Raw genomic sequence first — 25575 nt, 5'->3', positions numbered from 1 at the left:
GAATGTTCTTGGTTAATTCGGTATGCTGGATTGTAATCCCACGAAATTCCCTATGGAACAAAGGGCGTAGCTACATAAGGATCCAGATGGACAACTGGTTGATGCAACTGAGTATCATCGCATCATCGGTTGCCTGAGGTATTTACTCTATACAAGACCTGATCTTTCTTTTGCTATCGGGGTTGCAAGCAGATTTATGGAGAAGCCCACGGTGATGCATTACAAGGCAGTAAAGCAGATTCTTTGGTATTTGAAGGGCACCGTGCATTATGGTATTGTGTATATCAGAGGAGGAGAAACAGAGGTGATCACCGGTTACATAGATAGTGATCTGGCTGGTGACATGGATGACAGAAAGAGTACTGGAGGTATGACTTTCTATATTAATGATAGACTGGTGTCATGGAACTCGCAGAAGCAGAAAATGATTGCTTTGTCTTCCTAAGAAGCTGAGTTTATGGCGGCTACGACGGCGATATACCAAGCACTGTGGCTTAGAAGTTTGTTGGGGGAGCTGACATGAGAAATGACAAAAACAGTCAATTATTTGTCGATAACAAATCAACGATTGATTTGATGAAGAATCCAGTGTTTTATGGCCGCAGTAAATACATTGACACCAAGTTTCATTTTATCCGTGAGTACATTGAAGAAGACCATATTGAGATAGATTTCATCTGCACGAAAGAGCAGCAAGACGACACTCTAACGAAGGTATTACTATCCACTATAGCAATGTGACTTTAACCAAACCCAATGTGAGAAATTGGAATTATCTCCAAATTTTTACATATGCTTTTTTTTACTATTACTAATATCTTATTATTTTATTATTATCGTCATTATTTCATCATTTTTTATTTCAGTTTTACGAGTTTTATCTCTAACTTACTCAATTTATTTCGGGCAAAGGCTTTAGTTGTTGCAACGTTTATGTATTGCTCTCGCATAGATAAATGTACGCATTTTATATTCCAATGCAGTATACAATCACCAGTCCTAAGTCATGTCCACTGTAGGAGACACCAGTCAGCCGAACCCCGGTACCCAGATGCAAATACCCTAACCACACGTGCCCAATACCGTCATTAAGCCCCCCGCCGAAGCTAGGACACTTCGACAGGTGGGCCCCAAGCACCACCATTTTTTCAAGAGCCGTGTACGCAAAGTACAAAACTACCCTCGCCATCCGGCAGAAACCACGATGCAGCCCCACAGCCCTAAGCTCCACCGATAAAATCCCACCTCCTCGCCTCGCCCACGCCCCTTCTCCCCACTCCTCTCTTAGAGAGGTCGCAGACGGCATCCTCCCCATCCCAAAGGGGGAAAACCTTCGATTTCCCCGCGATTTTTTCCCGTGCGACCGCCGATTCCTCGATCGAGCCCGCGCGATTTGCTTTTTTGGTCGGATTCGCGTCCCTGGAAGCATGCAGTCGGATCAGCCTGTGATCAGCTTGCGCCCCGGTGGCGGCGGCGGCGGCCCGCGCGCCGCCCGCCTCTTCTCCCCCGCCTTCGCCGCCGCCACCGGCTCCGGCGACTTCCTCCGCCCGCACGGCGGGGCCGCCTCCGGCATCTCCAAGGTGAGGTGGCTCGCCGCGCCCGATCTGTGGGGCGGGGTTGCTGTTTGTTAGCGGGGTCGATTGGTTCGAGGCTGGATGGGAGGCGGAGATCTGGGGGAAACGATCGGATCTCGGTATTAGGGGCTGCGTTAATTGTAGAGGAGCGTGTATGGGCGCAGGGTGTTGTTTCGTTCTCAGATGCGGGGAGATTTAGTAGTCACCGCACTTCTTAATGAAGCTTTATGAAATGTTGATGCGTAGCAGGGGATTGTTACTCGTAACCGGGATGCGATTTGGCACTTATTGATTCATAGTTCGTTGTTTCAGTAAAGTTGGAAAATTTTAGTAGATTCTGATGTGTGCGGGCGCTCATGGATTTCAGCTTTCTGGGCTTCACTTGCTCTTTTATGTCTATCTGTGTGATACGATATGATATGGCTAAGTAGTTAGCTGAACCTGGCTTCCTAGTTGTGCTGTTCATTTCATACGGACCTGTGCTTAGTAGTAGGTTCGTTTCATTTTTGTTTTGAATGTTTTGATCGGGTCAAGTTCTCAAATTTATTGCACATCGTAGTCTACTGTTAAGTTTAATTGGATTTATACTTGCTTGTTCCACCCTGACATGGCTAGTATTTTGGTGCAGATTGTTGATTCACATTTGGAGCCACGTGAGCGTGTTCGTTATACAAGAGATCAACTTCTTGAGCTGCGCGAGGTACTTGTTCTTAGTATCTGATACTTTATGTAAAGTCATTTTCTGGACTGAAAATTTGCACTAGAGTTGATGTGTCTTTTTTGGATTTTAATGAGAAGTTCATATAATGCAGCTTGGCATATTTGAAAATAGGAGAAAATCAATTTTAGTGTTCTTTCATACTTGGCTGTGGCAAAAAAGTGTATGCAAGCAATGAAAAATGTTCTACAAATGGTTGTCACTTAAAAGTATACGTGCAGTCAAATTGCTACCTTTGGCCACAATGTGTATAGAAATCTCGAGACTGGTCCCATGAAATTGGTTCCAATAAATTTCCATAAGTACTTCCACAATATTATAAAATTTTGTTAGCATATTGTTGGGAAAATTATCTCTTTGAGTCAGGCGGCATGCATTTCTGAACAGAGAGACTAAAACTAAAGATGGAGGTAGAGGCATTCACAGTAATTAAAAGTGAAGTTGCACCTGTTGGTGTCGATTAGAAGTTGCAGAAAACAATTTAGCTGGCTGAATTTCTATCTGATTTGTAGCAGTTTTAGGTAGCTTGCTTTAATTGGAAATTAAAATCAGTATCCTAGTTTCTTCCCCAATGTTTATAGTTCTGATTTTAAGAGGGTGAAAGCTGAAAATGCTAGATGTATGTCCTACCCTATCTTGTGCACGGCCCTGTTAACTTTAATAACTGGGTTGACACATTTTGAGAAAATACTTCACATGCCACAGAATGACTTCAGAATTTCTTATTGTGAGTCTGACAATGAGCATCTGGCCCCACATCATTGGAACATTTGATGGCATGTGAGGGACATATGATGTTTATTCAGTTCCATATAAGGAATCCCCCACTCTCCTCTAGTTTTTATCTGCGCATAAGGCTTACCATTCAACAGGGTATGCGTGGTATCCAGGCCAAGTAGTCCACCGTTCTTGATGATGCATACACTTCATCAAATTGCATGCATTGATTATAGTTCTTCCACTTCCTAACAGATTGCTGATGTATCTGAGTACATTTTAAGAATCAAGCAAGAGATTGATGCAGAGTTTCATGGTGAAGATCAGAGCTGGGTCCACAATGATTCAATTGTGAGATTCTCATTATCTCTTATTTGCACCTTAGTTACTCGTTTTATCTTCTTTACACTGATGCTCCTTAATCCTGCCAAATGGTTAACAAGACATCATTTCACTAAAACGACTGTGATGCTTTTATTTCCTGCACATTTGGATTTAGTCATCCTTACAGTATTTTTTTTTGGTTATGCAGGTGCAAGGGCAAACACAAACCCAAACTCAAACACAAAATCGTTATGCTGAGACAGATAACCGTGATTGGCGTGCACGGTCAGCGCAACCACCTCCGGTTATTGAAGATAAGTCGTGGAACAATATTCGTGAAGCTAAAGAATCCTATGCTTCAAGTGGTAGGCAGCAGGAGCAAGTTAACAGGCATGATCAGTTAAGCTCCCAGTTTGCAAAAGCTCAGGTACCTTAAAGAAAAGTAGCACCAATAACCTCCATTTACATTTGTTGGTCCATTTTAGTTTTTCCATCGTTTGCTTTGTTCCATGCATTTTACATAGGTTCCTGCTACCTCCCGTGCCAATTTTGTTTGCCATTTTTACTTGGATTGATTACTGTTTTGCTTTGTTGTCTATACTGATTTTGATCTGCTACCCATTTGCCCCAGTTAATCAATGCTTATTTGATGCAGCTATTTTCACCAATTTTTCATTGAAAAGCTTTGTTTTGCTGACCTATCAATGTTAAATCATTGATTTGACTCAGTTGACCTATTATACAATTGTTTTAGTGCCACACTATGTTTTTATGGATGTCTTTGTAGTAGTGAATGTTGGACATGCAAGTGATATGAACTGTAGGGCTAAAAGTAAATTGGAACAAAAGAATATTTTGTCTAGAACATTGTCAACATTCAGCAATCAAGCACTCCACCAGCAATTTGTTGTATGCAATCGATTTTATATGTTGTAGATTTGTTATATTATATTAAGTGAGCCTAGATGTATGTGTAGCTGTCTAGCCATTTGCATATGTATCTGTTATTTTTATGTGGTTACATCCCCTGTAATCATCATTCTGTTCTTATTTCCAAATCTTAGGTTGGCCCTACCAATGCGCTTATCAAGGCGGAAGTACCTTGGTCATCCCGACGAGGCAATCTCTCAGAGAAAGATAGAGTCTTGAAAACAGTGAAAGGGTAATCTAATGGTTATGTTTTTTTTGCCTTTTTAGAGCTTGTTTTTGCTGCCATTTTTAGAGTAAACTTTCCCAGTTCAACTTTGTCTTTTGTGTGATCCTTAATTGCTATTAATTTCACAGTATTCTGAATAAACTTACACCGGAGAAATTTGATCTACTGAAGGGCCAATTAATCGAAGCTGGGATCACTACTGCTGATATTTTGAAGGTTTGATTTATTTTTTGTGCTCTTTTAACTGCTTTCTGTTTTCTGACAGCTTTCTATCTTCTTTTGATTCAGGATGTTATTACACTCATATTTGATAAGGCTGTTTTTGAGCCAACCTTCTGCCCGATGTATGCTCAACTTTGTGCTGATCTCAATGAGAAGCTCCCAACATTCCCTCCTGAAGAACCAGATGGTAAAGAGATTACGTTCAAACGTATGCTGTTGAACAATTGTCAGGAAGCCTTTGAAAGTGCGGACAGCACAAGGGCCGAGATGGCAAAATTGACTGGCCCTGACCAAGAGATGGAGAGAAGGGACAAAGAACGGCAGGTCAAACTGAAAACACTTGGAAATATTCGACTTATTGGTGAGCTACTCAAGCAAAAAATGGTTCCTGAGAGGATAGTTCATCACATTGTAAAGGTACATATCAGGAAACTGATAACAATACCTTATATTATTCATTGAAAAACTCCTAATCCATACTCCATATGCAGGAATTGTTGGGTGCTGGGCCAGATAAAAAGGCATGCCCTGAAGAGGAAAATGTCGAGGCTATCTGTCATTTCTTCAATACGATTGGTAAACAGCTTGATGAGAACCCTAAGTCTCGACGAATTAATGATACCTACTTCATCCAGATGAAGGAGCTGACAACAAACCCTCATCTGGCACCACGATTGAGGTTCATGGTTCGTGATGTGGTTGATCTCCGGTCGAATAACTGGGTTCCTCGACGTGAGGAGGTAAATAAAATTTCTCATCTGTACGAGTTAGCTACTCTGCACCATGGATTCCATAATGATGTCAATGGCTAGACGGTATGCTTATAACCAATCTGTTGTATTAACACGCCTCTATGATTGTGCTGAAGATAATGCTCGGTTCTGGATTTTGGTTGCTTATAATCATCTGTTGACACATCACTTTGATAGCAAGTATAATACTTAGTACCCCAAATATTGTACAATGATCACAAAGCATAGGTTCAGTGTTATTTTTCCACGTTCAGTTTCCTGTTATTATAGCAACTTCTACCAAGCTGGATTTGTAAAATTATTCTGAGATCTACGCTGTTTGTGACTTTCAGATTAAGGCCAAGACAATCAGTGAAATTCACTCTGAGGCTGAAAAGAATCTTGGATTACGACCTGGAGCTGCAGCAGTCATTAGGAATGGCCGCAATGCACCAGGCGGGCCCCTTTCGCCAGGAGGTTTTCCAATGAATAAACCAGGAACTGGAGGCATGATGCCTGGGATGCCTGGGTCAAGAAAGATGCCTGGAATGCCTGGGTTAGATAATGATAACTGGGAAGTTCCGCGTTCTAAATCAATGCCAAGAGGCAACCAGAGTCCGATGCTTAATAAACCAACATCGGTTAACAAGCCATCATCAGTTAGCAAGCCATCATCTATTAGCACCAGGTTTCTTCCTCAAGGCAGTGGAGCAGCACTAGTTGGCAAGAGTGCACTTTTGGGCACTGGTGGTCCACCATCTCGCCCTTCCAGCTTTATGGCCGGTCCAATTCCCACACCAGCTCAAGCTACAGCATCAGCAAAACCATTAAGTGCAGCTCCAGCTGTTGCACCTGTTACTGATAAACCACCAAGTGCTCCCAAGGTATCCGCTGACCTTCAGAAGAAAACAGTAGCTCTTCTAGAGGAGTATTTTGGTGTACGCATTTTAGATGAAGCACAGCAATGCATCGAGGAGTTGCAGAATCCTGGTTACTACCCAGAGATTGTTAAAGAAGCTATCAATCTTGCCCTAGATAAAGGTGACAGTTTTGTTGATCCTCTGGTTAGGCTGCTGGAGCATCTGTATGCAAAGAAAATTTTCAAGACTGAAGACCTGGAAAGCGGATGCTTGCTATATGGCTCCCTGCTGGATGATATTGGCATTGACCTTCCAAAAGCTCCAACACAGTTTGGTGAAATTATTGGTCGTCTGATTTTATCCTGTGGCTTGAGATTTGAAGCTGTTGAGGAGATTATAAAGAAAATGGAGGATACTTTCTTCCGTAAACCAATTTTGAACGCTGTCATGAAAACCTTGGGAGCAAACCCATCAGGTCAGGCTATCTTGAGCTCACATGCTGCTGTAATTGACGCATGCAACAGCCTTTTGGAATAATAGCTCTCGGCAGCTTTGGCCTATCAACTTTTCAGATGCTGCATCTAGTGAAGACAGCATCTTGTACTCTCTACAGTTTAGGTTTTCACCCCTGAAGGAACTCGTACTGGAGATGTGTGAGCAACAGCCAGTTTTGAGCTGTATATTTTAGCGAGATCAGATGAGTTTCATTATTGTTTCGACAACGGAAGTAAAGAAAGAAGCCATGGATTTTGCACTTGGGCGATAGCGTAATTCGCTGGAGCCCGAGATGAACAAGGCTCAATGTGATATTTTTGTGTCCTCTTAATGTTGTTAGTTCTTTTCTTGTGCCTACACATTTTGTAACAATGTACTATGGCTTTGAAAAATTCTGTTGGTTACAATATATTGTGTTATTTAGGGGTCAGGCTTTTGTGCCTAGATTGCTTTGAGCTTGTGCCTGTCTTAATTTGTGCGACGCAGGTGTCATGTCTCGTGGATTCCCTGCTACCAGCAGAAAAATGAAATCATTTGGTATTCCTCCTGGATCATCCTTCTGCTCAAGGCTGAAGCACCATAGCTTTGACATCAGTTTGTCAAGTTATTTTGACTGTGAAGTCGCATCGGCATGAGAATCCCTCGCCTGGCACGCTCGGGGCGCCTAAACTTGTTCCAGCGCCTGAGGAGGCTGGCGCGTGTAGTCATTGAATCAGGATGGCAGTGGCCTGATCCACGCCTGAGAGTCGAGATCTGTACAGTGGTTGTCGGGATCTACTCGTGGATGCGGTAGGGCAGTCAAGAACCGCGCGTCCTTGCGGGTGGAGAGGCTTGCATTCGCAGCCTTTGCCACGGCCTACGGAGTCAGGCTAGTGTCTCATCTCTCTTCGTAGGTGTCTCCTATCCACACAGGATAGGCTCGATGTAACGGTAGCCTGATCCTTATGGCTGGCATATCAACCACATCTTTGACAATCCTATGGGCGTCTACATGCTGTTTCACGGGTCCTATGGCGGTGACAAATACAATGGACGGTGAAGGGGACTTCAGGTGAAAGTCTTGCAACGATGACGCTCTTGGATGTCGTTCCTCTCCTTTGAGATGTTGTGATGCCCCTCACCCTCCGTGGTTCTCCTAGTGAAAACCGAGATCTCATATCAGATTCAACGATGACAGTGTCCCGACGTTGTGTCCTTCTTAGAGACGTCGCTTTGGAATTTCTACCCACGCTGTTGGAGCTCACTTGGAGAGAAGATGCTCAACTAAAGTTCAAGGGTTCGCTAGTTGGGTCGTAGGTCATGCTGATTGGTCGTTCGTCATTGTCCAATGGTGGTAGCTAGCTACATGCAGCTTTTGAGCCAGTATCTGACCAGTTGCCGAAGGTTTTGTTAGTTCGTGGATGCTTGTGGATTGCTTTAGGTGTCTCTGTTGTTCACCACATATTTACGGGACGATGTCAGTTGTTGGGAGTCTTCGAGCTCTCTCAATCAGTCGTGTAAGGAAATAGGTGTTAGTGCGTAGCAATTGTTTTGTTCTGGAGTGCATGTTGGTTTCGAGTTGTAGTTTTGTGTTTGATGTTTGGTGTTACTTTTTGTACATCTAGTTTCAGTCTTTTTTCTCTCTTTTTCTTTTGTAATGGTTGGGTGCATCGGTGTTTTGCTTGATGCAAAAGTTAGAACAATATTTTATGTCGAAATAAAGCCTGCTTAGTATAAAAACAAAAGCAAATGCCATTGGGCTCCAGTTCAGTCTGGCCGCATTCTGGTGTTTAGAAAAGGTTACAAATCAACTCCTGTCCACGCGCGCACTTCTATTTTTTCTAGGTTAAATTATATCAGCAATGGCAACCTCGCAAGCACACCTCGAGGGGTGACCGCGATGGTACGCACTACGCCCAAAGGCCGCGCGGCGCGGCGTGGCGGAGGAGAAGCTCGCGCGGCTGTGTTGGCCGCGGGCTGCTAAAAGACCGCAGACGAGTCCACACCGCACGGGGAACAGGCGGTGTTGTGCCTTGCGGCTCGCATCGCAGGCAGGTCGCCCGCCTGCCCTACCCGCGTACGGTGTGGGCGACCGGGGCCGCCGAGCCCTCGAGCGACGTTGTAAAATTGACTCAGCACGGCGGGTCTGCCGCCCCTGCCCACGTGCTCGCCAGGCGCCCACGGCCGGTAGCTTTTCTTTAGGGTGGCAACCGTGGTGCAAGTTGGCAGCCAGCGCACGGCCTTGGACCGCGGTTCTACCTCTACACGTCTAGTTGCCATGTTCGGGCGCGCGCTCGGTGTCTCGCTCGATGCCTCAGCCAAGCACGCCCGTAAGCCCGTTGCGCGTGCGCGGGTTTGCTCGTTTGCTTGCCCTCCATGATCTAGGCCGCACCGCCTTCAGTTATGTGCTAAACTGCTGATGCGCCTTGTTCGCTCAGCTTGTCGGCATATATAGCCACATTATGAAAAGACAGAAGTGTAGATAAGTTAGAGAAGGAACAGTCTCAGCCCCTGGTGTTGTACTGTTATGTTAATGCACAGTTCAAGCAAAGCAATGGCACCACCATATCTAAATTCTGCGTTCGAAAGAGATACCCTTCCATCTCAAAATATAGGGCGTATTAAGAATTAGAAAAATCAAACTTCAACATTTTGACCAATAATTATTTAAATTATGCGCATGTTTAGTGTACAAAAGCTGTATTAATAGATTCGTACTTCATAGATCTTTTGATACAATATGAACTTTGTAGCAATTGATAATATAGTGTAAGAGAAATTGATGGTCAAAGTATACTTTCAATATGAATTTTTAAAATTCTAATACACCCTATAAAAAGAAATGGAGTATTCGAATTCAGTGAGCAAAAGCAGAGGATTGGAAATTCTATCAACTGCATAACATCATAAGTTTATCATCTGTGGCAAAACATCGTATCGTTCCAAACAATGATTTTTTTTTTCTATAACAACAAGAATTATGATCGGTTTGTCTCTGGTGACAGAAAGGAAAGAACTCAAGTGCTTGACAAACACTTGAGGCTACGCTTGAGGCTCTGAGCTCAGTCAGCTCTTGCACCTGACTGCTATCATCACCTCTGTAACAGTGTATCTTCCACCCTCATTATCAAATGCTTCAATTCCCTTTGCTTGACCTGATTATGGTAGAAATATTCCCCATCTTCAACAAGCGAAGCCCGAGGGGGCGAGTAGTGGAATCAGATCGCAGATCATGGCAGTAAACGTGTCATGAATAAATGATCGGTCCACTCTTGTTCAGGGATCAACTCCACATCATCAGTTGCTGCATCAAACTCTTTAACTCGTTCATTCTCAACCACCACATTGGAGGAAAGACTGCTAGGATAATCTGCAACAAGAACCGAGAATGCAGTACTGTCTGATCCTGCTTTCACAGCTTCTGTAGATTCGATGCCTTCAAGCATCTCTGCTGGAAGAAGTGTTGAATTCTGATCACTCTTGAGGAACAAGAAACAATAACATCAATGGTACAAGCCTTGAAATATTTCTAATCAAGACAGCAACCCAGTAGTTACAGTACCACCGCAAAAGTATCCAGTAACTTCAAGGCTTGTATCCAGTGCTACAGTACCACCGCAAAAGTACTGTAGCACTGGATACTGCAAATTTGGAGCACCTGCTGGAGTTGGTCTTAGGGCACTTTGGCACAGTAAAACTCCAAGTAGTGAACCAACCGATCCAATTGAATAGATGAGACCGATAAATCCCTGTACCAATGCAAAAGTTTGGTAAGATCCTTTGACAACAAAGCTTGTCCACAACAGATAAAAGGTAATAATCAAATAACAAAATTATCTATATAGCACCATGTAATAGATAAGCATTGGGAATATAAATTGGCGGGCCATTTTGTGACGCTCATTCATTTAATTTGTATTTATATTGGAATAACTATAAACAGATAATCCAAAGCATATACATCTACTTAAAAAACAACAAAATGTACTCCTAACTTGCATCCAGTGACATCTTGCTGTGTTGCTGCCTGACGGGTTTACTAGATAATTGGGACATCAGATACTTAATTGATCAACAAAAATGGGTTCATCTTGAACAAAAAATCCCAATATATAACTAACAATTAACGGCATGTACTTTCTGGTTTTTAGTCTACGTGACGAACATATCATATGTAGAAAGTGCGCATACAACGTATCTCAGAAAACGCAGGTCCAGCAACTGGGTCTGTGTACCAGTAGAACATTCCTCCTTGAATATCCAGGCTCATATTTAGAGAAACATACATGTTCGTTGTCCCCATGGTCTGGATTGCTCTGTAAAACTTCTTGTCAACCTGAATTCAGCACGACCTTAAAGTAGCATCCAACAATTCAACCAAACATAAAAGCTGCTAGATTAATCTGACCTGCTTGTAATCAAAATCTGTAGAACGGCTCTCCTTCAGCAGAATCCCAGCTAAGAACACCAGTGCAGAGGGAATACTCAATAGGCCAAGAGCCCCCTTTAAACAACATGAACAAGACATATGATTCCATAAGGATGTTCATCGTTAAGTGGTTAACACAATGCATATTTTGGATTTTATGAGAAACAAAAAGGCAATCATATATCAGAACATCACACCTGGGAGCCCAGTGTGTGAACAAGCAAACCACTTATGGAGAATCCAAGCAATGCCCCGACAGATGAGCTAAAACCACACAGGCTTTGCATGTCGGAACTCGGAAGCAAGGGGTGGATGGGTGATGCTGTTCTGTGCAACCAGGGACTCCACCGTCACGTTGGCTATCGCAGCGCCTGCGCCGTCAGCGACAGCAATGCTGCCATGATCCCCAACTCGTGGCGTAGAGACAGCATGAGCATAGACGACACCAATCACGCCTGCATTATCGCAAGACAAGGAAGCATGGCGCGCTGGTTCTACCAATGCGATGGAACCAAGAAAGTTGAGATCTTGGACCTGCAAGAACGAAGTAGGGGCGACGGCGGAAGCCGGCCACGGGGATGACATCGGTGAGTAGGCCCCAGAGGGGCTTGATGACCCATGGCGCGTCCGTGATGCCCTGGTAGAACTGCGCCGCCAACGGCGGCACGCGCTGCACGTCCTTCCAATAGTACCCCGCGGCGACCCCGCCGACCGCGTTGCTGGGGCAGGCGCCGTAGAAGGCGACGACAGCGAGCACGAAGCTCCAGTGCAGCTCGCGGGATAGCCGCCGCAGCCATCCGCAGGGGGAGGCGACGCAGCACTCGCCGCTGCCGCTGACGCCGCCGCCGGCTTCTTGGAGTTGGAGGGGGCCGTCTTCCCGGGCCTCATTTGAGCAGCTTGCGAGGAGCAATTTCCTTGTCAGGGCTTTCTTGAGGATCTAGGGAGAAGCCGTCGGCATTGGCTCCGAAATAATGCAGGTCGCGGCGATTGCTTGCTGCGAGATGTTGGTGAGACGCGAAAATTTTGTCGGCTAGCTGAGCACAAGGCGAAGTGTTCGACGCATGTCCGAGCTCAGAGTTTTGACTTCACTGAACTCAGCTGCTCGTTTAATTGGGAAATTCGGACGTTAGAGAGCGGCGGATAGAGGACAGAGTAGAAGTCATGATATGGAAAAGGTAATGTATTTTTTCTCATTTGATTTTGCTAATCAGTGGCCAGGAATTGAACTTATGATATCACCGAACTTAATAATTTCATTGATGGTCGTCTAACTGAGATGAGCGCACTATTGTGAGTAGAAAGGCGAAACAAGTAATCCGGTGACGGTCGTGTTCTACACTTGCGGGTATGATGGTCACCTTGATGCTTTAATCGTTATCATCTAGATTTTTTTTTAAAAATAACCTCAAAAAATTACTTCTACAATGAAAAAACAAAAGGATAAATTTCAGTGATTAGATCATCTACATTACATTCTTTTTCAGATTTTTTCATGATTATTTTAGTAGTGTTTTAAATTTTAAAGGCATTAAAATGTAATATTTTTTAATTTTTAAACCTGTCGGACATTGGAAAGATGACATGTGGGAGTATAGATTTGTAATTTTTCAAAATAAGACATATATTTGTAACTTTTTGATTTAAAAATATATTTTTTTTTAGGTCAGACCGTTTTTACTCGGGTCTTAATTCCCGGTCCAACCAATTTTTTTGGGTGGGGGGGGGGGGGTTGGTTTTGGCGCCCGAATCCCACATCTGCTTTTCAGAAACCCGCGCACGATCCGGCCTTCTCAACTCCAGCCCGTCCGATCCGGCTACTGCATCTCCACCAGCACATCTCCACCGTTGTTCCGCGCTTCGTCCGTAACCCCACACACCCCGCCTCCAGGCTCCAGCCGGCCGCCATCTCCTCTCCCCCTCTCCGGCAGCGAAGAGCAGACGGAGACGAGAAACAGCGAGAAGGCGCGGCGAGCCGATGCAGCCCAAGATCAGCGCGTTCTTCAAGCGGCAGGCAACTGAACTCGATCTGAACAGGTTCTCCTTCTTTCCCCCGTTGGTACCAGATCTTGCCGGATTTGAAATCTCTGCGCACAATTGCTGCGGTGTCTGATCAAGGAACGCGAAGAGCAAACGAATTGGCACCATGTACTTCGTGATTTCGTTATCATTTTCGTCAAGTTTTCGGGTGCGGGCTGGCGTGCGCTTCCAGCGATTCAATCGATTGAATTTGAAGCTCTGGTACCCAGAACTGGCGCGTTCCAGTTTCACCGTCGTCAATTGATCCATCCATTTCTGTGGATTTGGGCAGCGGTGATGAGGGGCGTGAGGGGCACGGGCAAGGAAGCGGCGGCGGCGCGGCGGAGGCGAAGCGGTCCCCGAGCTGCGCGGGCGGCGACCTCCGCAGCAAGAAGAGGACCTACGCGCAGTTCCATCTGGAGCTGGGGCAGTCCGATTTCCTCCTCCACACGTGCTCCATCTGCGGCATGATGTACGCCCGCGGGAACGACGACGACGAGAAGGTGCACAAGGCGTACCACAAGAGCTATTTCGAGGGCGTCCCGTTCAAGGTATTGCTATTACTCCGGTTGTTCTGTGGGTCGCGCTCGTGTCGTCCAAGTTTGCTGTTGTTGTGTGTGAGGACAGCGTCTAACCGATGAGATGCTGCAGGGATGGCGCAATGAAACCGTGATTGCAAGGTCCGAGGGGGGAGACCGGGTAATTCTTGCGACCGATGAAAATTATTGTATGTGGAATAGGAAGGTATAGTTCAGCCTAACTTAGTTCCTCATTGTGTTAAAATGTTAAAGAGTGCACCACTTTCTGAAGCAATGCAGACCGTAAACAGTAGTTTGACCACAGCTGCAATAATTTGTTTGCGTTTTTTCTGATGCTAGTAAATGCTTGACTGCAACATTATGAATGCATATGCAAATTGTATAAATCTATGATGCAACTTACGTAATGTCATGTAAATATGGCAGGTCAAAGAGGTGATCAGAGTGGTGGAGAAGGAGCTAGGATTTGGTGAAGGGCAGCTCCTTCATAAACTTTGCAAGGTAATTACACGGTCGTAGTTCCTATATGACAATGTTTGCAGTACAAATGTCTTACTTGGTTATAAAATCAAAATCGTCTTTATTGTATAGGTTTATCTGTACATATCTGACCAGAGGATTGTGGGCTGCCTTGTCACTGAACCGATAAAAGCAGCACATAGAGTTATTTCTAGCTCCACAGAAGAAAGCAGTAGTGATTTGCCGGCTAATAATAGCAAATCGGGGAAAATAGATCATACATTAGAGTTTGGGAAAATCTGTTTGAAGAGGGAAATCATAAGACGGCATAATCATTCTGTGAAGAACAAAGAAGGGTACCGGGATCCTGGTGCCATAATCTGTGAAGAGGAAGCTGTTCCTGCACTTTGTGGGTTTCGAGCCATCTGGGTAGTACCATCACGGAGAAGAAAACGAATAGCCTCAAAACTAATGGATGTTGCAAGGTAAGTCTGAGTCTGATTCCGCATGCTTCATAGTTTGTTCCACAAATTTCATTCACTCACAAGTCAGCACCTCTTTGATATTCTGCATTCCCCAATTTTCTTGCATTGGCAACTCAAGTCAGTTTCAAGTAGGCACTATTCTCCCTAACGAGATATGATAGCACATTGTGCCAGTTTGCACAATTACCAAGTTCTTTATCGAATTGGGTGTACTATCGCTAAGTTATTTGTAACTGAAGATACCCTGCGAATATCACCGTTTCATATTCTTGTGCACTCTGCAAGCAATTTCCATGGGTGGGCTTCTTTACTGATATTGCCAGTTCCATTCATCTCATGCAGGAAAACGTTTTGCAAAGGAGGGACTTTGGGGATGTCACAGTGTGCTTTCTCGCCGCCAACCTCCTCCGGGAAGGCACTAGCATGCCGCTACTGCAAGACCAGTGCATTCTTAGTCTACAGAGACGGAGATGTATAAGAGAAGCTACACTACGAGTCCCCTCTAAAACTTTCTTCCTCTTGTAAACTACTATTTTGTTATTGGACACCTGGGACTGAGATAAATAGGGCGCTTTTGGCTTTGCCAGTACCGTGCCGAGTCTGTAACTTGAACCCAGATTGGGCAGCTTCTACCAGAAGGACCCTAGCCAAACTGAGCTATTCTTTGTAGCTCCTCATTGTAACAAGTAATAACATTTGCCTTGCTATCTTCATCAACAACTTCTCATGGTTTCACATACTCCATTGCAGCAAATGCTGCTGCACTGAATACTGGGTGCAACACAAAAATGAGTAATCTATGCACATGAAAACGACAGATTCCACGGCAGCAAAATAACAGAGCGTCAATGAATCATGTCTTGTCATGTTGATGCATGCTGTTTTCAGTGAAAAAAAACTTGTGGGGTTTATCATTCAAGCAGACATCAATTGCATCCCCTGGTATAAGACTACAAGTTCCCCACTGGCCAAGTTAAGCCTTCGTCAGTACAAGACCGATCTAGCATATTCTTGTACAAGCATATTCTTGTACAACGAGGGAAAATGGAAAATGAAGAAAATCTTAATGTTTCATGGTCGATGGATCATTGATCGCTGCATTTGAGTACTCATCAACTACTGCTTTTGTAAGAGATGGACTCAACGAACTTCGTGCAGCCTGGAAGTGAGTGTTACGTATCAAACTTGCAGAGAGATCTTCCCTCAGTGCTGCCATTCCTGCTTCCCTGCAAAGGCCTTCAAGATCAGCACCAGTGAACAGCTCGGTACACTCTGCAATTTTCCAAAGGTCTACATCGTCCCCCAATTTCATTTTCCGTGTATGGATGCGTAGTACATCGTATCGCCCTTCCACATCTGGTGGTGGAACATACAGCACCTGCAGATGAAATGATCAATGGAAAATTATGGTTAGTGTCTGTATATGTGCATGTCTCAGAGAGGCATTGAAAAGAGCGAGACCTTATCAAAACGCCCTGGACGCAGAAGAGCAGCATCAATAGCATTCGGGCGATTAGTAGCAGCCAATACAATAATTCCCTACAACCAAAAATAATTCCCTTCTAGTTAACATGCATGTAGATACGATCAGTAGAATCACACAGAACGATCAGCTAGCTACGAGTACCGTGGCCAATTCTAAACCATCCATTTCGGTCAATAAAGTTGACAAGAGTCTTTCTCCAACTGTGACATTGCCACTAGAGTTCCCACCAGGACCAGTTCTGCAAGATCATACAAGTGCCAATGTAAGCTATTTTATAGTAAATTCACATTCGGTACGCAGAAGCTAAAAGCAAGGTTTACAAGTGCAGAATTGGAGTCCACATAAACTGATTATACTCTCATAACATCCAAGAAACCATTTTCAACCAAAAAATTGCACTCACACTGTTCAATTCTCTACATCATGTGTACTGTGTTAAATGCAAATTTTCATTATTATTGTAAAAGAATGGGTATGATAATTCCTACCTGTTCTTATTTGTTATGAAGGTTCTAAGAGATCCTTTTTACTAAAAGTATGCATCACTTATCAAAGAAGTTGAGTATTTGTGTGCCCTGTTACAAGACACAAGGATTCCACTAAAAAAAGACACAAGGATTTCAGTGCATACCTTTTTGGGGCAATTGCATCAGCCTCATCAAAAAATATGATGCTCGGAGAAGCAAGACGTGCTTTCTGAAATGTTCTTCGCAACAGAGCTTCACCTTCTCCAACATACTTTGAGTATAGTTCTGCACCACTGTTATAAGAATTTATGTGAAAACCTAGTGAGCATTTAGGAGGATTGTATCTTCATCTGAAGGTGCCATACTAATGTGTTCTGTTGATTATTTTAAGCTTATGCAGACTTCAGGATACCAGATATTAACTCAATGAGCAGAAAATGAATTAAGCCAGCCTGCTTGAAACACAGCGGGGTAAAACTGTAAAAGTTCTATGTTCTCCGCACAGTGGAAAGCAAGCTGTTATTTGTCTCGAAAGTATGACATTGTTCAATGACGAACCTCAAAGAAAAGAAGGAAGCTTGAGCAGCATGTGCTGCAGCCTTTGCAAGGGTAGTCTTTGAGCACCCTGGCGGACCATGCAAAAGCACACCCCGGATTGGTGGTATCCCAAGCCTAGCATATGCAGCAGCATGATTGATGGGCCACTCAACAGCTTTCTGAAGCTCTTTCTAAAGCATAGGAACAATCACCATTAAAACAGGTTTTCATTAGAAGGAAAGCCTAAAGAGGAAATATCTCACCTTTACATCTTTCAAGCCTCCTATATCATGCCATGAAACAATTGAAATTTCTTTTGTAATCCCTCTTGTCATGCTTGGTCCCACCAGAGATCTAGCAGACTCCCAGTCCTCTGTAAGAAGTTTAAGTACTTTCTCACCCTCAGATAAGTTCGACATTCTATGATACGCAAGCTTGGCAGCTTCTCGACATAAAGCTTCTAAATCAGCTCCAACATAACCATTGCAGGATGCAGCAACAATTTGAAGATTGACATTTTCATCAAGAGGTAGGTTCTTGGCATAAAGCTGAAGAAGATAAAGGCCTATAAAATTACACCTTATGTAAAAGAAATCAAGAACATGAGATATTTCATAAAATGCAGGCTTTGATATGTTGCTTAAAAAATATTTTAGGCTCAATACATATACAAGGAAGTGGTCAAAAGAATAAAATTACAGTTCTCAGCAGTAATTCTAAGCCGTGTGCCTTCATTGAACTCAGTTTTTTACAGAGTTAAACATAAAACGAGAGAACCACTATAGAACAACAGGTTTCATCAAAGGAACAGAGTCACAGACCAAAACGAAAAGAATATGACCAGATATTACCTTAAGAATTTGCAACCGTTCTTCAACCGTAGGAACGGTAACTTCTACCTCTGAGTCAAAACGTCCTGGTCTTCTCAATGCTGGATCAATGGCATCCACCCTAATGAGATAACAAGATGTGTTTGCATTTAAGAAAGCCAATATCCAGCACCAGAATGCTTGAAGGACAGGTCTAGGCACATTGCGCAAAATGTGCATTTATTTCAACAGAACAACATTTCATAGTATGGTATATACTATATAGATTGTAAATCATGTCCCGACGGGATTCTTAAACATGGACCTTAAATTATGCTAACAATGATCTTCTGAAATCATAAATACCAAGACTGACATGCTCAGACCTGTTAGTCGATGCAACAATAACTATATGAGGAAGCATATTCGATGATTTCTTGTTTCCATCCATCAGAGTAAGAAGCTGAGCAACAATGCGGGACTCTTGCTCTCTCCTGTGAAAGTACATTAAGATTTCCTTTTCGACAAACACAAAACTATATAGGTACATAAAACTTGCCTATTATCACGGCGTGGGCAGATGGCATCAAGTTCATCAATGAATATAACGGCTGGTTTACCCCGTGATGCCTGAGAATATGCTTCAGAGAAAGCTTCACGCAGGAACTTTTCACCCTCTCCAACATGGGCTTTGTGTACAGAATATGTACTGTCAAGATGAGCACACAACAAGACTTTAATTATGGTCATGTGGAAATATACACTGAACTGTTTAGCACTTAACAGTAAAGACGGTACCTGATCATTGTCAAGTGTGCATCGCATTCTCGAACAATAGCTCGAACCAGGCTTGTCTGCCAAAACAATAATCACCACAGTGTTTAGGACTTGCAAAATTCAATATCAGCAAGTAAAATAAACACCAAACGGCGGCAAATTCCTCACGAAACAAATCTAAGTAATCCACGCTAGTGAAGCTTGCACCAGGACTACGATGCTGAATCGCAAATGCAGTACCTTCCCGGTTCCAGGAGGGCCGTAGAGCAGCAACCCTCTGGGCCACTGCAGAAAGCAAGCTTAACGGCGATTAGCTGATTGATTACCCGAAGGTGTAGCGGACGAGTACGAACTCTGATGCGGGCAAGAGGAGGGGGATACGCGGTACCTTGAGGCCGAGCAACCGGGACTCGCGTCCGTAGAGGAAGGGGTACGTCACCAGCTCCCTGAGGGCCTCGAGCGTCTTGCGGTTGCCGGCGACAGCCTCCTCCGCCCGCCAACCTTCGGGCAACGCGCTAACGCTACCATCACCGGCGCCGCCGCCCCCTTTGCTCGCCGTGCGCATCACTTCACCTCTCTATGTTGTTCCCCCAACACAGTAGTGCGCCCACAAAGGCGTGCCGCTTCGCCCGCTTCCCGCTTGAGAGCCGGGGGGCGTCGTCCGGCGTCGGTCGCGTCGATTCCTTCCGCCTGCGGGAGGGACGGGCGGACGGCGAAGGCGCGGCGCTGGGATTCACCACGGAATAGACGAGGAGCCCTAGCCTTCCAGGCCCAATTCGACGTGGCCTGGCCTGTCAGCATTAGGCCTGACTGGAGTTCACCGGCCCAATTGTAGGCCGTCAGAAGAAAGCAGGCCTGTTACACTTTCTCTCTCTCTCTCTCTCTCTGAGATGTTACACTCTGGCTTGGCAGAACAGAGTTGCCGTGTTACAAAAATCGTAGGCTGTGCATGGCTTGACAGAATAAATTAAGATAGTATTTGGTTCGTGAGGTAAGATAGGAGTAGCAGTCACCCTCGCGCGACGACCAATTCAAGACCGTTGGTTGGGACTGTGTCTCAGTCGACCATACCAAACAACTTGAAACGACACCCGCTGCTAAGGTTAGCAGTGAACGCCCCATAGACAACAAAACATGTTGCTCAATTAGGCAAATAGTACCCACCAAAACTTGAGGATATGTCACATGAAACAAAAATAATTCATGGATGAGTACATTTGGGAGAGTTTAACATTCCGGTAACATTAATTCAAGTTAAGGTAGTGTTTGGTTCGTAGAATGAGAGGAGATGAAGTGGTTCTATTTTGTTTTTAACTGTTTGGATGAAGAGTAGTAGAATGAAATAGTTTATTTAAAATTAAAAAATATTCTTCAAAGATTCGGATAGAACCGTTAAAAAAAAGGTAAAACATAAACGTACCGCTTTGAACGTGACATTAATAGTGGGTCTGATATACTAAACAGACTCGTTCTATTTCACCCACCAAATAAACATCTATAGATAAATAGAATCATTCTATCCATAAATATATAAATAAAATCATCATATCCTTAAATATATAAACAGAATCATCTTATTTCATCTTACTCCTAGCCAAACACAGATAAGCACTCAAAGCGTGGAAATAGAGCCCCTCTACCTATGATCTGCACCGTTGCATGCCGACGAGAGGCTGGCTGAACATGGGCAAAGGAACCAATACACGCGCGCACGAATCTTAAAGCTTATCTTGTATTCCTGTGCCGGTAAAGCTTATGGGAGGGAGCTCATCCACAGCTGTATCTACTTGTAGCAGCGCCCTCAGACGTGCCAAAGCAGCAGGTCCCGTAATGCATACTGGTGGTTGGCGAGTACTGCAAGGAGCAGCGGTGCAGAGTGCAGACCACCGGCCGGCATCATTCATCCACGACGACGAAGCTATCCTGATATTCTTCGCTGCCCAGTTTGAAAGCCCCAGAATGGAGATGACGCTGCAGCCACCGAATTCAACCCGCGGCCCCAGTAAAACTGCAGCGCGAAAGACCAGATCGAGGACACACTGCCGCAGAGCGCAGATGGCATGTCATGCACCCCCGGCCCCGGCCCCCGCCGACCTCCCTCCCCTCTGCCAACCAGCGACGCAGGGAACTAAATGCCGCCATCAATGGCGCACCAAGATCGTGCTAGCCCCTTGGGCTGGAGCCCAGCGAGGCGCCACTCGCTCGCCATCAATGAACACTACGCCCACATGCTCACCCCGGCCCTGCGCAAGAACCAAGAAGGTCCGGGACGGGAAGGAAATCGGGGCCGTCGTTGTCGTGGTAGAAACGGCATCAGTGCCGCGTGAGAGCATTTACACCCGAGAGAGAGAGATAGAGAGACGCATCATCAATGGCAGCTGGAGCATAAGCTAAGCTAGGAGGCGTTGCATCTTGCAATGGCCTCGCTTAAATGCGAGATGATGCGGGGGCTTGCTACGAGAGTAGAGTACCGGTACGACGACGGAATTAAGCTGGTGCCGTGCCCGCTTAATTCCACACACCGGTTATATGTATAGTTCCTGTTTTGAGATTCAAAAAATAATAAAATGATAAAAGGCTATTCTACTGAAATAAATGGATAAAAAATCAAAATATTTACATATTATACAAAATAACCGGGAAATATGGACATCCCACCAGAAAAATGCATAAAAATCAAAACATTAAAAAATTAAAAAGTGTGGTCATCTCACCGAAATATTTACACGTCATAAAAAAATCAGAAAAATGTGGTTGATAAAATCGTAAAAATATCGCTTCCTATTAAAATATGGTTGTATCGATTTGTACATTTACAATTATACTATTTTCAACATTTTTCTTTAGTTTACTTTTAAATTAGGATGCAAAATATATAAACAATTCAAATAATGCACATCCTGTTCCGGAAATTTCCGTTTGCTGCCGACCCGGCTGCATGCGGCATGCCGTGTTCCGCCGGGCCATCCAGATTGCCTAGCCTCTGTGCCGGTTACGTACGTGTCGCGTCGGTTGGGCGCGCGTCTCGTACAGATCGCGCCAGCAGCTCCGAGCCTCTGAGCATAGTGCCGCAGCTGCTAGCTGCCGTTTTAATGCCAGAGACGCTCACGACAGATTCTGCAGACACCACCGCACCCTCTCGCAGTCTCGCCGCTAGCTGAGCCGAGCAAGCACCCCCTCCTTGCACACGCACACGGTTCCCTCGTCAAGAAAAAGGCTCCTGCGCAGCAGTGGCACTCGCTCGTGAGCTCCAGCATGAGTCGGCGGCTCAGTGGCGGTGCCGTCTGCTCAATGCTGGTCTTGTCAGCGCTAGTGGCGCTCGCTGGTTCGCAGTCGCCGTCCCCGAGGCCGTCGCCGGCCCCGAGGCTGTCGCGGCCTCCGACGGCGCCGGTCGTGAAGCCGTCGTCTCCACCACCCGCGGTGCCAGCTCCTAGGCTGTCGCGGCCTCCGACGGCGCCGGCCGCCAAGCCGTCGTCCCCGCCATCCGTGGCGCCAGCTCGGAAGCCATCTCCGTCTCCTAGACCGGCTCCGACGCCGTCTCCGCCCCGCGCGGCGCCGACGCGAAGACCGTCACCGCCACCTGCAGCCTCGCCAACTCCAAAGCCACCGTATCCTCCGAAACCATCCCCACCCACGGCGGCGCCGGCGCCAAGACCGTCACCTCCACTTGCCTCGCCGGCTCCACCTGCAGCACCGCCGGCTCCAAAACCATCCCCGTCCCTTGCTCCGAAACCGTCTCCGTCGCCGGCCTCACCACCACCACCTGCTCCGCCGCAGCCTCCGCCGAGCTCCTCGCCGTCGACATCGTCCTCACTGGGCCAGCTCTCGCCCAGCTACTACGCGTTGTCCTGCCTGGGCGTGGAGCTGGCGGTGAGGGATGTCGTCAGGTCGGCCTCCACTCTGGACCCCACCATCCCCGGCAAGCTTCTCAGGCTGGTCTTCCATGACTGCTTCGTAGAGGTATGGAATGGACAGTGTCTGGATCCACTTCTCCTTGCATTTGGGGAAAATGTGGCGTCGCATTATTGCAACCTGCGGAGTTTTTTTTGCATGCCAACAACTGGTAAAACGGATGTCCCTAATCTAGGTGACCATGCATGCAGAGATATTTTGGGTTAGTCTTTGTGCATGCAAAGAACTAGATCTAGGTTACATGCATTCAGGGGGTGGTCATGTCAGGTGCAATCTGCGTCACGGATTAATTTGCCCACTACTCTTACCCCCCACATCAGAGAGTGCTGAGTAAAAAGAAATGCTTGCTTCTGTTTTCCGCTTAAAATGCTGCAGAGCTTAAGAAATGAACAAGCGCAAATTCCACAGTAAGTTAGACCTTATGTCCCCTAACCAATTCCCTGAAGAAAGCCCAAGTTGATGGTCCAAGCAAATTGTCATGAAGCACAATTGCATCCTGTGATAATGTCTCTGTTCAAAGCTTGCATCACTTATTCTCCATTTTTTTTAATCCTGATAGCGTGCATGGATTAATTTAGATGTAGTCAGCTTGCTCCGAAGCGCAAAAATGCAGACTAAATGGTAGATGGCAACAATGTAGCCTTTGAAAGCCTGCATGTGTATGACTGAAGGCCGCTCATGCAGCCTCTTGCATTTGCACCTCATATCTTAGTTTGCGTAGAACTTCAAGCATGCACATTGACAGAAATCGTTTAAAGAGAGTATTTGTTTTTTCTTGATATCAGGGATGCGATGCATCAGTGCTGATTCAAGGTGATGGCACCGAGAGGACCGACCCTGCAAATCTCTCACTTGGAGGGTTCAATGTTATCGACGCAGCTAAGAGGTTGCTTGAAGTCGTGTGCCCTGCAACTGTCTCTTGCAGTGACATTGTCGTCCTTGCCGCAAGAGATGCCGTTGAATTTGTAAGTAGCAGGCCCATTAGCTCAAATCCATTAATCAAAATTGTGAATGCTTACAATTCACTCAAAATTGTGAATGCTTCAGTAGTAAGTTTGATGTTTAAGATGAATCTGCTTAGAGAAACGATACTGAGCTGAAATGCTCAGGCAAAAGCTCTCGTTATTAAATGCTGAAGGGATTAGGTTTAAGGATTCAATGAATTGTTTGTTCCTGGTCCCGTGTATGATATGATATGATGTGACCAAACCTCTACAAAATACAAATTACATACAAGGTTAGTCCAAATGTCTAATGATTATATCCAAATACAGTGGGACAGGGATAAGGACAGATCGAATAGAATCTATTTCCATCAGTCTCATGATTGTCATCTTATGTTTGGGACCTGGCCCTTTTATGTCCAAAATACGTCACCCACTTACTCATCATTTTGTCCTAGGAGAGAGAGAGTTTCATAGCAATGGCATGTGAATGTGGACAGGCCTCATGGTCTGGAATTGGAATTGATCTGAACCTTTAGATCAGCTGTGCTAAACTGCTAATTACAGAATTGCCGCAACATTCACCATTTTACCTGCAGGCTGTATTCTGTATATGTCACTTTCACACACTAGTGTACTACAAACTGCTTTGAATTGCTGCATGAATCTAGATTCAGTGGCACAACGAAACTCCAAACTAGCCGGCAAATTGAAGATTTTTTTAGTTTACATTGCATAGGACTATAAAAGTAGAGATACCATTCAGTATGAACAATCCACCAAATGAGATGCTCATGTTTGGACTACTTGTTGCAAACCAGACCGGAGGACCGGCGGTGCCTGTCGCCCTGGGAAGACGAGACGGCCTAGTCTCGTTAGCATCCAACGTCCGAAAAAACATCATCGACACGGGCTTCTCCGTCGACGACATGGCGGCGAGCTTCGCCGCCAAGGGGCTCACCCTGGACGACCTCGTCACCCTCTCAGGTACAGACGAACACTTTGCTCGAGTAATCTGCACTGGACGCGCGCTATGTCACGCAGTTTCACTTCATCTCATTGAGACTGAACATCGTGCACCCACGGCGCGCGCGCATGCAGGCGGGCACACCATCGGCTCGGCGCACTGCAACACGTTCGGCGAGCGCTTCCGGGTCGCGAACGGGAGCATGACGCCCCTGGACGGGTCGATGAACACCGACTACGCGAACGAGCTGATCCGGGCCTGCTCCGTGAACGGCACCGTGTCGGCGGGCACGGCGGTGGACTGCGACTCCGGGTCGGCGTCAGTGTTCGACAACCGGTACTTCGGCAACCTGCTGGACGGGAGGGGCCTGCTGCGCACCGACGCCGTGCTGGTGCAGAACGCCACCACCAGGGCGAAGGTGGCTGAGTTCGCGCAGAGCCAGGACAGCTTCTTCGCGAGCTGGGCCGACTCGTACGCCAGGCTCACCAGCCTCGGCGTCAAGACCGGCAACGACGGCGAGATCCGGCGGATCTGCTCCAGCGTCAACGGCTGAAGTGTACGTCGATAGCCAGCAGGGTGTAACACATATGGTGTAACACGTGTAAGAGAGGTGGGAACGGGATTGATTCGTTTGTTGATGTAGCTGATGCCGTTCTTGTTCATGCTCCGGCGGTGCGTCGGGGAGGTGTTCTTGTGTAGGTGGGTACCAGCATCTAGTGAGAAGGAGAGAAAGGAAATCAAATTTATGTAGATGGCGGCATGGGTTTTAAAGCTTATCTGCATTCTAAATCACAGTCTATACTCTGAACTCTGAAACTCTGTAGGCCACCTGATTAATTATACAGATTTACTAGGCTCATGTTTCACTCGATACGTTGTTCTTTTGATCTGTACTTAGGGATATTTATGTGGTTTGTATCAAAAATTGTATATTTTTATACTATAAAAAATATTGTTCAATTGTAAATCAAT

General features: G+C 45.5%; 4 protein-coding genes and 1 pseudogene across 5 annotated transcripts; 3 read left to right on the top strand and 2 right to left on the bottom strand.

The window, feature by feature from the left end:
• The first annotated feature begins 1255 nt into the window (after window positions 1-1255).
• LOC133887935 (eukaryotic translation initiation factor-like) lies at window positions 1256-7227 on the top strand. Its single transcript, XM_062327961.1, has 9 exons — window positions 1256-1580; window positions 2203-2274; window positions 3265-3360; window positions 3542-3760; window positions 4398-4495; window positions 4618-4705; window positions 4778-5128; window positions 5203-5451; window positions 5796-7227. The coding sequence occupies exons 1-9, from the start codon at window positions 1428-1430 to the stop codon at window positions 6837-6839; spliced, it is 2370 nt and encodes a 789-aa protein (XP_062183945.1). The 5' UTR covers window positions 1256-1427; the 3' UTR covers window positions 6840-7227.
• A 2615-nt stretch (window positions 7228-9842) lies between these two features.
• On the bottom strand, window positions 9843-12268 carry LOC133889527 (probable folate-biopterin transporter 2; annotated as a pseudogene).
• Window positions 12269-13038: 770 nt separating this feature from the next.
• On the top strand, window positions 13039-15411 carry LOC133888601 (protein CHROMOSOME TRANSMISSION FIDELITY 7). Its single transcript, XM_062328902.1, has 6 exons — window positions 13039-13239; window positions 13514-13772; window positions 13873-13965; window positions 14187-14261; window positions 14352-14704; window positions 15047-15411. Exons 1-6 carry the CDS (start codon window positions 13181-13183, stop codon window positions 15180-15182), a joined length of 975 nt encoding a protein of 324 aa, XP_062184886.1. The 5' UTR covers window positions 13039-13180; the 3' UTR covers window positions 15183-15411.
• Window positions 15412-15476: 65 nt separating this feature from the next.
• Window positions 15477-19524, bottom strand: LOC133888600 (cell division control protein 48 homolog B). Of its 2 annotated transcripts, XM_062328900.1 has the most exons (12): window positions 19169-19524; window positions 19021-19065; window positions 18802-18857; window positions 18563-18712; window positions 18390-18497; window positions 18046-18145; window positions 17458-17742; window positions 17216-17385; window positions 16822-16950; window positions 16332-16428; window positions 16166-16243; window positions 15477-16082 (listed from the first exon to the last, which is right to left on the bottom strand). In XM_062328900.1, exons 1-12 carry the CDS (start codon window positions 19343-19345, stop codon window positions 15768-15770), a joined length of 1710 nt encoding a protein of 569 aa, XP_062184884.1. In that variant the 5' UTR covers window positions 19346-19524; the 3' UTR covers window positions 15477-15767. The 2 variants fall into 2 exon arrangements, with proteins under 2 accessions (XP_062184884.1, XP_062184885.1); XM_062328901.1 differs by lacking the exon at window positions 18390-18497.
• A 2335-nt stretch (window positions 19525-21859) lies between these two features.
• Window positions 21860-25353, top strand: LOC133887857 (peroxidase 18-like). The gene is made up of 4 exons (XM_062327843.1): window positions 21860-22740; window positions 23478-23657; window positions 24458-24623; window positions 24738-25353. The coding sequence occupies exons 1-4, from the start codon at window positions 22036-22038 to the stop codon at window positions 25154-25156; spliced, it is 1470 nt and encodes a 489-aa protein (XP_062183827.1). The 5' UTR covers window positions 21860-22035; the 3' UTR covers window positions 25157-25353.
• The last annotated feature ends 222 nt before the right edge of the window (window positions 25354-25575 follow it).

Source organism: Phragmites australis, chromosome 13, assembly GCF_958298935.1.
Source record: "Phragmites australis chromosome 13, lpPhrAust1.1, whole genome shotgun sequence".
In the NCBI taxonomy this organism is placed as follows: Eukaryota; Viridiplantae; Streptophyta; class Magnoliopsida; order Poales; family Poaceae; genus Phragmites; species Phragmites australis.
This window is presented reverse-complemented; position numbering and strand designations above follow the sequence as displayed.

What these genes read in the sequence shown, in the direction of transcription:
- LOC133887935 (XM_062327961.1), top strand. Translation starts at nt 1,428, where the DNA reads ATGCAGTCGGATCAGCCTGTGATCAGCTTGCGCCCCGGTGGCGGCGGC. An exon ending in CTACTGCTGATATTTTGAAG is followed by an intron (nt 4,706 to 4,777) that starts GTTTGATTTATT and finishes CTTTTGATTCAG; the next exon opens with GATGTTATTACACTCATATT. An exon ending in TAGTTCATCACATTGTAAAG is followed by an intron (nt 5,129 to 5,202) that starts GTACATATCAGG and finishes CTCCATATGCAG; the next exon opens with GAATTGTTGGGTGCTGGGCC.
- LOC133888601 (XM_062328902.1), top strand. Translation starts at nt 13,181, where the DNA reads ATGCAGCCCAAGATCAGCGCGTTCTTCAAGCGGCAGGCAACTGAACTC. An exon ending in ACTGAACTCGATCTGAACAG is followed by an intron (nt 13,240 to 13,513) that starts GTTCTCCTTCTT and finishes GGATTTGGGCAG; the next exon opens with CGGTGATGAGGGGCGTGAGG. An exon ending in ATTGTATGTGGAATAGGAAG is followed by an intron (nt 13,966 to 14,186) that starts GTATAGTTCAGC and finishes TAAATATGGCAG; the next exon opens with GTCAAAGAGGTGATCAGAGT.
- LOC133888600 (XM_062328900.1), bottom strand. Translation starts at nt 19,345, where the DNA reads ATGCGCACGGCGAGCAAAGGGGGCGGCGGCGCCGGTGATGGTAGCGTT. An exon ending in GCTTCCTTCTTTTCTTTGAG is followed by an intron (nt 16,951 to 17,215) that starts GTTCGTCATTGA and finishes TTCTTATAACAG; the next exon opens with TGGTGCAGAACTATACTCAA. An exon ending in GATGCAATTGCCCCAAAAAG is followed by an intron (nt 16,429 to 16,821) that starts GTATGCACTGAA and finishes ATGATCTTGCAG; the next exon opens with AACTGGTCCTGGTGGGAACT.
- LOC133887857 (XM_062327843.1), top strand. Translation starts at nt 22,036, where the DNA reads ATGAGTCGGCGGCTCAGTGGCGGTGCCGTCTGCTCAATGCTGGTCTTG. An exon ending in CAAGAGATGCCGTTGAATTT is followed by an intron (nt 23,658 to 24,457) that starts GTAAGTAGCAGG and finishes GTTGCAAACCAG; the next exon opens with ACCGGAGGACCGGCGGTGCC. An exon ending in CGACCTCGTCACCCTCTCAG is followed by an intron (nt 24,624 to 24,737) that starts GTACAGACGAAC and finishes GCGCGCATGCAG; the next exon opens with GCGGGCACACCATCGGCTCG.